At 45.0% G+C, this 13,830-nt stretch overlaps 1 protein-coding gene across 1 annotated transcript in view; it reads left to right on the forward strand.

The window, feature by feature from the left end:
• Nucleotides 1–13,830, forward strand: part of LOC112077134 (pleckstrin homology domain-containing family A member 5) — a 33,851-nt gene that overhangs the window by 9,844 nt on the left and 10,177 nt on the right. The window contains exons 2-6 of the mRNA XM_024143716.2: nucleotides 1,329–1,595; nucleotides 1,856–2,017; nucleotides 3,338–3,469; nucleotides 11,075–11,211; nucleotides 13,424–13,541. Coding sequence (XP_023999484.1) covers nucleotides 1,329–1,595; nucleotides 1,856–2,017; nucleotides 3,338–3,421 — 513 coding nt within the window. The 3' untranslated portion in view covers nucleotides 3,422–3,469; nucleotides 11,075–11,211; nucleotides 13,424–13,541. The remainder of the gene's footprint in view (nucleotides 1–1,328; nucleotides 1,596–1,855; nucleotides 2,018–3,337; nucleotides 3,470–11,074; nucleotides 11,212–13,423; nucleotides 13,542–13,830) is intronic.

Genomic DNA, 13,830 nt, shown 5'->3' on the forward strand with positions numbered 1-13,830 from the left:
GTGTAATGTCCGACTACAGAAGGTATAATGTCCGACTACAGAAGGTATAATGTCCGATACAGAAAGGTATAATGTCCGACTACAGAAGGTATAATGTCAGGCGCATTTAGTGATGCTGTGTTTTTTGTTATTGTTGTGATTTTAGAGTTTGATACAACGCATTGGAAGATGTCTGGTCCCTCTGAAGGCCTAGATCCTATTGTCACGGACACACACACTGACACACTGACACACACACACACACACACATACACAGTCACACACACACACACACACAGAGTCACACACACAGTCCACACACACACACACACACACACACACACACACACACACACAACACACACACACACACACACACACACACACACCACAACTGGGTCTAGGGTGGGACTGTGACTCATGCTCTCCTACAGGGCTGGAATTAAATTTAGAAACCTTGATTATACATTTATAAGTACCAAAGCCCCCCAGTTAAAATTACTCACCATGTTATTAGGCTAGTTATGGATGACAGGGTGTGGCTGACTTCTGTCTGTGCCCACGTTTCCTGTGTGCGTGTGTGTGTGTGTGTGTGTGTGTGTGTGTGTGGTGTGTGTGTGTGTGTGGTGTGTGTTGTGTGTGTGTGTGTGTGTGTGTGTGTGTGTGTGTGTGTGTGTGTGTGTGTGTGTGTGTGTGTGTGTGTGTGTGTGTGTGTGTGGGTGTGTGTGCATACTCATAAACTTGAGCTGCTCCCACACAGCGCACACACACACGCACGCACGCACACACACTCAGTCACCGGTCCCTGTAGGTTGCGGTCTATTTCAGCTACATAGCCTGCAGTGATAGGAGCTAGGAGTGTGTCTCAGTCTGTCTCAGTTGAGCAGAGAGGAGATCCAGTGAGTGGTTCTGACAGCAGGCCGTTGGGCCCACTCCTCAGGGCCAGGACCCGGTCCAGGACACACGATACAGCAACGTTGTCCAGCTCAGTTCCTCCAGGCCCCAACCCCTCTAGCACGGAACAGACCTGAGAGGGAGAGAGTGAACTTCTCAGAGTTGACATCATCAGTCATTTCTTACCGCAGGAGATTACAGGCGTTAGCATCATCCCTGTGTTTGTGCGTGTTTGTGCGTGTGTGTGGGTGTGTTTGTGTGTGTGTGTGTGTGGGTGTGTGTGCACCATGTGCTATGCTGTGTCCTACTGTGAGCAAGTCTCTCTATTCCCTCCATAGTGCAGTAGAGCGGCTGTCTGGTGGGGCTGTGGAGAAGGACAGTGGCAGATCCAKGATSAGTGTACTGTGACTCTCTCTAACCACGTCCCTTCCTCCCTCTCTCTCTCCCTCCTATAGGAGCGACCCCATAGTGCGGTAGAGCAGCTGTCTGGTGGGGCTGTGGAGAAGGACAGYGGCAGATCCAGGATGAGTGTAGAGGAGCAGCTGGAGAGGATCAGGAGACACCAACAGGGGGCGCTAAGAGAGAAGAAGAAGGGGCTTCACATCCTGGCAGGAAGTAGCTGCAACAGCCCGCAGGACTACACCACACACAGCCACAGTACCACATCAACACCGTCACGTAGCCCTTCGTTCACCAAGGAGAACCCCTTCCGCAGCATGCAGGTAGGTAAACACAGAGCCACCGATATATAGGTGTCTGGGTACACGCACCACAGGTACAGTGCTGCAGGATATTGGAAACAATATCATTTTAAATACAGTTCAAGTCGGAWGTACAGTAAATTCCAAATCTATTTGAAGCTCCTGATTTGAAACCATTTTAATCGACCACCAAACCCTGCGATGCCAGATCTCAGAACAGACACGTGTTGGTTCACACACCAGGGCTCCGTTCATGGAGATACGGTGTTGTTGTGTTCCAGCAGAACCGTCGTCAGCGCGGCGAGGGGATGAGCAGTGACATCCTGGAGTTGGAGGCGTCACTCAGAGAACAGGAAGTGTTCAGAGAGCAGGAGACACCTGCCGAGGAAATAGCACGACTCAAAGAGGCCTCGCACACTGACCACTACAACATGGACAGAGAGGTATGTATGGATGAGCCTCCCTTCTGAGCCTGGTTCCTCTCTAGGTTTCTTCCCTCTGAGCCTGGTTCCTCTCTAGGTTTCTTCCCTCTGAGCCTGGTTCCTCTCTAGGTTTCTTCCCTCTGAGCTGTTCCTCTCTAGGTTTCTTCCTCTGAACCTGGTTCCTCTCTAGGTTTCTTCCCTCTGAGCCTGGTTCTCTCTAGGTTTCTTCCCTCTGAGCCTGGTTCCTCTCTAGGTTTCTTCCCTCTGAACCTGGTTCCTCTCTAGGTTTCTTCCCTCTGAGCCTGGTTCCTCTCTAGGTTCTTCCCTCTGAGCCTGGTTCCTCTCTAGGTTTCTTCCCTCTGAACCTGGTTCCTCTCTAGGTTTCTACCCTCTGAACCTGGTTCCTTCTCTAGGTTTCTTCCTCTGAGCCTATTTCCTCTCTAGGTTTTACCCTCTGAGCCTGGTTCCTCTCTAGGCTGCTTCCCTCTGAGCCTGGTTCCTCTCTAGGTTTCTTCCCTCTGAGCCTGGTTCTCTCTAGGTTTCTACCCTCTGAGCCTGGTTCCTCTCTAGGCGGCTTCCCTCTGAGCCTGGTTCTCTCTCTAGGTTTCTACCCTCTGAGCATGGTTCCTCTCTAGGTCTTCCCTCTGAGCCTGGTTCCTCTCTAGGTTTTTACCCTCTGAGCCTGGTTCCTCTCTAGGCTGCTTCCCTTGAGCCTGGTTCCTCTCTATGTTTCTTCCCTCTGAGCCTGGTTCCTCTCTAGGTTTCTACCTCTGAGCCTGGTTCCTCTCTAGGCGGCTTCCCTCTGAGCCTGGTTCCTCTATAGGTTTCTACCCTCTGAGCCTGGTTCCTCTCAGGTTCTACCCTCTGAGCCTGGTTCCTCTCTAGGCTGCTTCCCTCTGAGCCTGGTTCCTCTCTAGGTTTCTACCCTCTGAGCCTGGCCTCTCTAGGCTGCTTCCCTCTGAGCCTGGTTCCTCTCTAGGTTTCTACCCTCTGAGCCTGGTTCCTCTCTAGGCTGCTTCCCTCTGAGCCTGGTTCCTCTCTAGGTTTCTACCCTCTGAGCCTGGTTCCTCTCTAGGCTGCTTCCCTCTGAACCTGGTTCCTCTCTAGGCTTCTTCTTCCAGTTTTCCTGGCCAGTGTGCTTCTGCCTGTTTTAGGGATCTAGGTTAAGTTACTGTTGCACTCTGACAACTGCTGATATAATATGGATTTTATCTTAATCTCTCTCTCTAGCTGTCAGTCCTGACAGTCAGATCCAGAGGAGCTCTCAGTCCTCAGCCCTGATACTAATCCTCTCTTTCCACTCCTTCTCCCTCCTTCCTTCTCCTCTCCTTCTCTCTCTAGCTGTCAGTCCCTGAGAAGGTGTTGATTCAGAGCGTTATGTGGAGTCAGATCCAGAGGAGGCTCTCAGTCCAGTGCAGAGGCTGACAAACAAAAGAAAGTGGACCGCATCAAAGCCCTCATCGCCAAAAACAGGTAGCTAACACTCACACACACACACACACACACACACACACACACACACACACACACACACACACACACACACACCACACACACACACACACACACACCAAGAACTACTGTATACCATTAAAGTAGTAAACACACCACTCAGCAGTACAAACCTGTTCCATTCAGTGGTCGAACTGGTGTCTCAGGAAATGGGATCATCCAATCACAACCTCTATCAAACTGCAAGTACAATAATACTTGACCTTCATTTATTTTTAGAAAAACAAAAAATAGAAACACGGAAGTCTGTGTGTCTTCTGTTCTTTTCAAATCTGTCTGAAATGTCATTCATTCCAGCTGGACAGGGTTGGTGTTTACCAGCTGGACAGGGTTGGTGTTTACCAGCTGGACAGGGTTGGTGTTTACCAGCTGGACAGGGTTGGTATTTACCAGCTGGTCAGGCTTGGTGTTGACCAGCTGGACAGGGTTGGTATTTACCAGCTGGTCAGGGTTGGTGTTGACCAGCTGGTCAGGGTTGGTATTTACCAGCTGGTCAGGGTTGGTGTTGACCAGCTGGTCAGGGTTGGTATTTACCAGCTGGTCAGGGTTGGTATTTACCAGCTGGTCAGGGTTGGTATTTACCAGCTGGTCAGGTTGGTATTTACCAGCTGGTCAGGGTTGGTATTTAACCAGCTGGACAGGGTTGGTATTTACCAGCTGGTCAGGGTTGGTATTTACCAGCTGGACCAGGGTTGGTATCTACCAGCTGGACAGGTCACCTGTGTCCCCTCCAGATCCAGCTGTCCCAACAACACATGCTTTCTTCTTGCTCTTTCCATTCAGATCAGTGCCAGTGGTGGCTGGTGGAAGGAGCTATAGGAGGACGGGCTCATTGTAATGGATTTAATGGAATAAATGGAACGGTATCAAACACAACATACKTATGGAAACCACATGTTTGGCTCCATTCCAGCCATTACAATGAGCCCGTCCTCCTATATCTCCTCCCACCAGCCTCCTCTGATCTCGTACTTCCCCGTCTATGGGGTTATTCCACAACAGCAGGAGCAGAAAATATTTTTGATATCTCCGATTGTTCTGTCAATTCTCACATAGGTACTTCACTGGGAGGAAGGATGTTTCAACRTGCTTTTTACATTTGTATTACAAACCATTTTTGAGAAAATCRTGATGAAAGTGTCCATTTTAGGYCCTTTTTAGCCCGATACATGCCTCCCGTAAGACGCTATGATTTGGGAACTGTACATGATCCTGACAATATATATTTCGGGYGGCGGGTAGCCTAGTGGTTAGAGCGTTGGGCCAGTTACCGAAAGGTTGCTRGATCAAATCCCCGAGCTGACAAGGTAAAAATCTGTCGTTCTGCCCCTGAACAAGGCACTGTTCAGAACACCAATAGGTGTTCATTTGAAATGACACGACGACAAGGTTCCAGTTTAACAAAGTTTACTATACTGTCTGAACACACTACAAGGTAGCCATTCCAACTCAAGGCTAGGTCCATCAACAACAACACTTCCCACTGAGTCATAGCCCTGTAATAACAGAAATATAGAGATACTTAAAACATTAATCTCCCTATTTTCTTTAAAGACAAATAAAACATCAACAACATAATTAAATGTCCCAAGTATTATTCAAGTTCCTCATTACAAATGGGTTGTTTGACAGTTTTTATTTGTATTACTCAAGCTGCCACGTTCCATTACTGAGAGCCTGTAGGAGCACAAGACCGGATGCTCCTTTTTTAGTCAGACAGTCAGCAAGCTGTTCCTTTGTGGTCGACCACAGAATCCGCTGGATTCTCTGTGCTTGAATAAGTTCCTTGATGCTGCTAATCTCAAGACGAAGTCTTTTCTCTGTGACAGACTTGGTTGACTTCACAGCATCAACTAATGAGTAGTTGTCAGTGACACAAACTACAGGTAGAAAGTGCCGTTTTGTCTCACCAGTGGTAAGCTCTGAGAATAGAGTTGCAATTCCATCCGCAAGAGCAAGTGTTTCTCCAACAAGTGTGCTTCGGACAACCCTTCTGATCCTTTTTGACTGCCAACAGRTGAGAATCTTCCTCCTTCACCCATTAACACSATTAGATGTCCACCTTGGGTGCCTCCATCTGTAAGGTTCCCTAGCGWAGCATCACTGAAGACAACTAGTTTCAAAGAGTCATCTTTTCCAACATGCTGAAACTTTAAAGTGACTCGTTGTGATTTCAGTTTACGAACAACTTTGTTTGCCTCGTGAATGGTTTGTACAGTGGCGTGTTTTGTGTTGGATGCCAAGTTGCAAACATCAAACATTACATCAGGTCTACTCTGTCTMGCARCCCATAAAATGTGTSCTATCTTTGACCTCAGTTGACCAGCTTCAATTCCACAYAGAGGGGAATTCCTTTGTACGGCTCTTGAAGAATCCATGTTGAAGATTCTTGATATAGCTCTCCTGTTGCATCAGTATTGTTCCATCAACTGTAATAAACTCTATGCCAACATAACAAAAGTGATCGTGCTCCTCACGGCCGACCTAGAAAACAGCTTTGAGGTGTGGAATCACAGTTGTAGCAAAGGTCTGTGAGCCACCCCAGATAAAGTCATCAACATGACAGGCAAGTACTCCAGTCACATTGCAGTCTTGATCAAGCCAATAGAAGACTGCAGGATCCACYTGTGACATTTTCCCACCTGTATTCAGTATTGTTGCCTTGACTTTGTTGTACCAGTAGAGTGTCTTTGTTCCTGTGTCAGTTTCAGTGTCCATATCATTGGATGCGACATCTGGTAGGTTTGTGTCTGTTACTGTGTCCTYTTTGWCATTTTCATTAGGAGACTGATTCTCAGCAACAGCCCCTCTATCTTGTTGATCATTTACTTTCTGCAATCTTGAGTGATGCMMCCTGACAATGATGCCTCCGTGCCTCACAAATATCACCACACCMTCTTGACCAATGACTACTCCCGGTCCTTTCCACTCTTGACAGTCAACTTGTTTGTAGTACACTTTGTTTCCAGTTCTCGCTGCATGTAGTGCTGAAAGGTGCTGTCCCACCCATGCACTCATACTGGTCCCTTCTAGTGCTGGTGCCTTGTCAACCAGTACAGAGGGAAGATTAGGGTTCTGCCCCAACACTAGTTGCTATGGGCTGTAACTATGAACATTGTGCATTGAGTTGTTTTGCCATCAAAGCCCAATCTAGGGCTGTTTTCCAGTCACATCCATTGACTTGCTTCAGTTTCAGCATAATCTCTTGAGTGTTTGATTGTGTCTCTCCACAAGTCCATTGCTCCATGGACTGTATGCAGCAGTTGTCTTTACTTCCATGTTGAGTTTCTCTGCCATTTCTCGTATTTCATTATTATTGAGTTCTCCTCCATTGTCACTGTACAATTTCTGGGTCGGGCCATGCACACAATACCAATGAATGAATGAAGTGCTTGACGATGTCACTGGGTATCTTTGTATTCACAGTGCTTCCAGCACTGAGGCGTGTGAAGTGGTGGGTTATGTGAAGGTACCCCACACGTGGTCCAGGCTCATGTTGATCTACAGCCACTGTTTTACTTGTACATGGAAGCCAGTGGCAAACCAACAGCTGGTCTGGGCTTAGGTTTACTGTATTTCTGACATGTCTCACAACTGTTAACTATCTGCTGTAGAATTAGAAATACTCTCAACATCATTATTCCCTGAACTTCTGAGTCATTTCTGAAGTCTGTCAACTGTAGCATGTCCAAACTGTTTGTGAAGCTTTAACAACACTTTGTGTTTTTCCTTTGTGTTCATGTTCTCTGGGTCTGTCAGAATCTCCATGTGCTCTGTGTCAGTCAGAATCTCATTTTTACATGGACTCTGTGACTGTCAGAGTCTCATTTTTACATGGACTCTGTGTGATGTCTTTGTTTAAAATGGTAGTAAGTTCAAGAGTCACTGGTTGTTTAAACATCACTGCCTTGTCATTTTTTATGTCTAGTACAGCCCCCTGCCTTCTTGAGGGAAGCTTTGCTTAATAGTAAGGGGATATCTGTAGGGACCACCTCTGTTTCAATGTGACACTTAGTCTGACCGATTTTTGCTGGTATCTTAACTCTCTTGGTAGAATGGACAATTCTCCCATCTCCAAATTTGAAAGCTCTGTTGTTTGGTGTGTCAATCATATTTTGTACTTCTTTCATATTTAGTTCACTGACACAGCTATCAAGCCATTTTGCACCACACACTGTCCGTGTACATGCAGTATCAATCACAGCAGATCCTAAGGATTCAACTATAAAGATCTCAGTATCAATCGCAGCAGATCCTAAGGATTCAACTATTAAAGATCTCAGTATCAATCACAGCAGATCCTAAGGATTCAACTATAAAGATCTCAGTATCAATCACAGGCAGATCCTAAGATTTCAACTATAAAGATCTCAGTATCAATCACAGCAGATTCAAGGATTCAACTATAAAGATCTCGGTAATCAATCACGCAGATACTAAGGATTCAACTATAAAGAAATCTCTTATTCAATCACAGCAGATCCTAAGGATTCAACTATAAACATCTCAGTATCAGAAGCAGATTGTTGAAAACAGTGTAATGTTACACTGCTCTGTCTGTGTTACATTTCCTCTGTTAGTTTAACTTGTTCATGTTTATGAGGACAGTCTTTAACCAATGGTAAGTGCTTTGACAAATAGCACATGTTGACCTCCTTCCATATTGTCCAGTGGATTTATGCCGGAAATGGCGCCTCTTCTGGTTGTCTTTGAGAACGTGACTTGTTGGCGCTTTTCTCTGCTGCTCAGTGTAATATGCTGCCTCACTCACTTGCGTTCCATCTGCTATTGGCGCGACAGACGTCTTTTCACCCCCAAAATGTTTTAGTGCCGACTCATTGATGCAAAAGTCAGCACAGTACAAGCAGTCAAAGCCAACTGTTTCCCCTACCATCTAGACAGACAGTATCTAGCAACTTGAACGCTAACACTGGCATACCAGGAGAACCATGTCTCTACCATCCAGACAGACAGTATCTAGCAACTTGAACGCTAACACTGCATCTGGGAGAACCATGTCTCTACCATCCAGACAGACAGTATCTAGCAACTTGAAAGATAACACTGCATCCAGGAGAACCATGTCATACTTGCGCTTCCTATTGTACCTCTGTTCCAAATCAATGATGTTGTCCGTCATTGCAACCGAAATGTCTCTCGTAACACTGTAAACATGTGAATATGCCTCGTTGGCACGGTCTTTCTCTTCTTTAAGAAATACAGGATCAAGTGCTCCGATCAAAGTTCCCATCATCCTTGTTCAAATCCTCAACGGATATTTCCAGTGCCGTATCTCTCGCTCTTCCCTCCAGCGATAATACGACCGCAAGCGCTTGCTTTTTCACGTCCAGATTAGTAACGCGTGTCCAGATTCCAAGTTCATTTTCCCAACTTTTGTACGACCTCTTCTCGTCGAAGCGAGGTGGCACATTGTAGTTATTAACCATCCTCTGCTACCAATGTTAATTTGAAATGACACAACGACAAGGTTCCAGTTTAACAAAGTTTACTATACTGTCTGAACACACTACAAGGTAGCCATTCCACTCAAGGCTAGGTCCATCAACGACAATACCTCCCGCGCAGACACACTCCAGACTGAGTCATAGCCCCGTAATAACAGAAATATCGGGATACTTAAAACATGAACTTAACAGTAGGCTGTCATAGCAAATAAGAATTTGTTCTTAACTGACTTGCCTAAAGGTTCAAATAAATGATGGAGTATGTCTAGATTCTAAAATATAATTATTTACATTCATTTATTCAACGTTAATATATTTTTAACATCTCAAAACACCCCTTTTTAATTTAACTTTGTTTTTTTCATAGACATATTGTTTCTAACCATGTACTCTTCAAACAGGTCACATTTCTGGTACTTTTAATGATATGACCCATTTTATACATACAAATAACCAATSACAGCCCTCCTTTAGGATTGCACATTCAGCAAGTCACCAGGAGAGGGAGTTCCCTTTGAATCCATTTTCCCATTCACTGTAGGTGGTGCTCATAAAACAAAATCACACCTTCATAAATAGCAGAGGGACCACTGGAAATGTGATGTACTTGTAGAGTATATTGTTCCAAACAATATGTCATAAAATGAACAACATCAAAAAAAGAGTCATTTTATGATATTTATAATAATATGTTAAATGTTGAATATGTATCAGAATGTAGACGTACTCCATATTTCAAGGTGTATAATGGCACCAAGATGTTGTCCGTATCATTTACAGTTCCCAGATCATAAGGTCAAAAAAAAAGGGCCTACAATTATCACTTTTATCATGATTTTCCCCAAAATTGTTTGTGATACACTACATGACCTAAAGTATGTGGACACCTGCTCGTCGAAACATCTCATTCTAAAATCATGGGCATTAATATGGAGTTGATCCCCCTTTGCTGCTATAACAGCCTCCACTCTTCTGGGAAGGCTTTCCACTGGATGTTGGAACATTGGAACAGCCACAAGAGCACTAGTGAGGTTGGGCACTGATGTTGGGGCGATTAGGCCTGGCTCGCAGTCGGCGTTCCATTTCATCCCAAAGGAGTTTGATGGGGTTAAGGTCAGGGCTCTGTGCAGGCCAGTCAAGTTCTTCCACACCGATCTCGACAAACCATTTTTGTATGAACCTCGCTTTGTGCACGGAGGCATTGTCATGCAGAAACATGAAAGGGCCTTGCCCAAACTGTTGCCACAAAGTTGGAAGCACAGAATCATCTAGAATGTCATTGTATGCTGTAGAGATAAGATTTTCCTTCACTGGAACTAAGCGGCCTAGCCTGAACCATGAAAACAGCCCCAGACCATTATTCCTCCTCCTCCTAACTTTACAGTTGGCACTATGCATTTGGACAGGTAGTGTTCTCCTGGCATCTGCCAAACCCAGATGGTGAAGCGTGATTCATCACTCCAGAGAATGTGTTTCCACTGATCCAGAGTCCTATGGCCATGAGCTTTACGTGAAATTGCCACATTCTACGTTCTAAATGTCAGATATTGGATTTATAAAACATACTTTTTTTGTCTCCTGTCCTGGGGTAATTGTGTTTTGTGCAAATGCAATATATTTCTGTGTCCTGTCTCTCCAATATGCAGAATGTGCTCTCCCCTGATGTGCTGAGCCCTGAGGAGGAAGCTGAGGAGGCCACAGTGTGTCTTAACCCTAACATCTCTCTCTCTCTCTCTCTCTCTCGCTGTTCTGTCTGCTCTCTCTCTCTCTCTCTCTCTGCTCTCTCTCTCTGTCTCTCTCTGCTCTGTCTCTCTCTGTCTCTCTCTCTCTGTCTCTCTCTCTGTCTCTCTCTCTCGCTCTGTCCTCTCCTCTTGCTCTGTGTGTTTCTCTTCCGGCTCTCTCTCTCTGTGTCTCTCCTGTCTCTCTCTCTGTGTCTTCCTGTCTCTCGCTCTGTTCTCTCTCTCTCTCTCTCTCTCTCTCTCTCTCTCTCTCTCTCTCTCTCTCTTCTCTCTCTTTTTTTTCCTTTCTCTCTTTGCTTTTCTTCGCCTCTCTCCTCTCTCTGTCTCTGTCTCTCTGTCTCTCTCTCTGTCTGTCTCTCCAGTATGCAGAATGTTCTCTCTCCTCCTGGTCCAGAGAAGGAGGCTGAGGAGGAGGCCACAGCTCAGGATCAGGAGAAAATGATCAACATATCCTATGAACTGGCTGCTGAGGCCTCCAAACGCAGCAAGCTGGTGGCAGGTACAGTACAACACAGTATAACGGTACAGAACAGGATCATATAGGACAGTACGTTTATTACAACACAGTATAACAGTACAGTTTATTACAACACAGTATAACAGTACAGAACAGGATCACATAGAACAATACAGTTTATTACAACACAGTATAACAGTACAGTTTATTACAACACAGTATAACAGTACAGTTTATTACAACACAGTATAGCAATACAGTTTATTACAACACAGTATAACAGTACAGAACAGGATAACATAGAACATCTCCTATGACCACTAGCCATCCTCCGCCCAGCACCCTGCCCTGAACCTCAATCATTGTCGCTAGCCAGCTACCACCCGGTAACTCTACCATGCTCCTTTGAGGCTGCTGCCCTATGTAGATAGACATGGAATCACTGGTCACTTTAATAACGTTTACATGCTGTTTTACCCACTTCATATGTATATACTGTATTCGGGTCAACATATATATATAAATATACATGTATTTGAGATTCTTCAAAGTAGCCACCCTTTGCCTTGATGACAGCTTTGCACACTATTGGCATTCTCTCAACCAGTTTAGCCTGGAATGCTTTTCCAACAGTGCTGAAGGAGTTCCCACATATGCTGAGCACTTGTTGGCTGCTTTTCCTTCACTCTGCGGTCCAACTCATCCCAAACCATCCCAATTGGGTTGAGGTCAGGTGATTGTGGAGGCCAGGTCATCTGATGCAGCACTCCATCACTCTCCTTCTTGGTGAAATATCCCTTACACAGCCTGGAGGTCTGTTGGGCCATTGTTTTTGTTGAAAAACAAATGATAGTCCCACTAAGCGCAAATCAGATGGGAAGGCGTATCGCTGCAGAATGCTGTGGTAGCCATGATGGTTAAGTGTGCCTTGAATAAAAAATAAAAAGAAATCACAGACAGTGTCACCAGCAAAGCACCCCCACACCATCACACCTCCTCCTCCATGCTTCACAATGGGAACAACACATGCAGAGATCAACTCAGCATCTCACAAAGACACAGCGGTTGGAACCAAAAATCTCCAATTTGAACTCATCAGACCAAAGGACAGATTTCCACCGGTCTAATATCCATTGCTCGTGTTTCTTGGCCCAAGCAAGTCTCTTCTTATTTGGGTCCTTTAGTAGTGGTTTCTTTGCAGCAATTCGATTCACACACTCTCCTCTGAACAGTTGATGTTGAGATGTGTCTGTTACTTGAACTCTGTGAAGCATTTATTTGGGCTGCAATTTCTGAGGCTGGTAACTCTNCAATTTCTGAGGCTGGTAACTCTAATGAACTTATCCTCTGCAGCAGAGGTAACTCTGGGTCTTCCTTTCCTGTGGCGGTCCTCATGAGAGCCAGTTTCATCACAGCGCTTGATGGTTTTTGCAACTGCACTTGAAGAAACTTAAAAAGTTCTTGAAATTTCTCTTTGCTTATTTGAGCTGTTCTTGCCATAATATGGACTTAGTCTTTTACCAAATCTTCAGTATACCACCCCTACCTTGTCACAACCCAACTGATTGGCTCAAACGCATTAAGAAGGAAAGAAAATCCACAAATTAACTTTTAACAAGGCACACCTGTTAATTGAAACGCATTCCAGGTGACTACCTGAAGCTGGTTGAGAGAATGCCAAGAGTGTGCAAAGCTGTCATCAAGGCAAAGGGTGGCTACTTTGAAGAATCTCAAATATAACATATATTTAGATTTGTTTAACACTTTTTTGGTTACTACATGATTCCATATGTGTTATTTCATAGTTTTGATGTCTTCACTATTATTCTACAATGTAGAATAATATGTGTATGTGACCAATAACATTTGATTTTGAGCTGGTTGCCGAGGCCTCCAGACACAACGTAGAACAGGATCGCAGAATAATAACACAGCTTAGTAATTTGTCCAGTTTGGTTCATAATATGCAATCAATTCATGCTGCTTATGTTACTTCATATTTTCTTCAACTAATGTTCTATGCCACAGGATAGAACATAGATTTGTTCACAAGCTTAACATGACATGACATGTATTTGATTTACCTCATTGATTTGCTTTATTTGTTTTGTCATTCACTCACTTTACATTTTTTATGTAATGTAAACAACTTGTTTGTTTTTCCGCTGTGTGTGCGTGTGTGCACGTCTTGTGTCTGTACGTCGTGTGTGTGTGTGTGACCATGTACGTGGTGTGCGTCCTGTGTGGTTTGCAGTGTCATCCTCCTCACCTCCTCCTGAGCCCCAACCCTCCTCATCTCCACCTCCTAACACACAGCCACCCCCCCAGCTCACTGATGGCTCCCACTTCATCTGTGTCTAGTAGTAGCAGCAGTAAGTGTGTGTAGGAACGCCCGTAAGAGACTCTCCTCTGTTTAGTCTCTCCTCTGTTTAGTCTCTCCTCTGTTTAGTCTCTCCTCTCTGTTTAGTCTCTCCTCTGTTCAGTCTCTCCTCTCTGTTCAGTCTCTCCTCTGTTCAGTCTCTCCTCTGTTCAGTCTCTCCTCTCTGTTCAGTCTCTCCTCTCTGTTCAGTCTCTCCTCTCTGTTTGAAAACAAGAGGAGAGACCTGAACAGAGAGGAGAGACTGAAACAGAGGAGAGAACTGAACAGAGGGAGAGACTGAC

Source organism: Salvelinus sp. IW2-2015, unplaced genomic scaffold (assembly GCF_002910315.2).
Source record: "Salvelinus sp. IW2-2015 unplaced genomic scaffold, ASM291031v2 Un_scaffold4318, whole genome shotgun sequence".
Lineage (NCBI taxonomy): Eukaryota > Metazoa > Chordata > Actinopteri > Salmoniformes > Salmonidae > Salvelinus > Salvelinus sp. IW2-2015.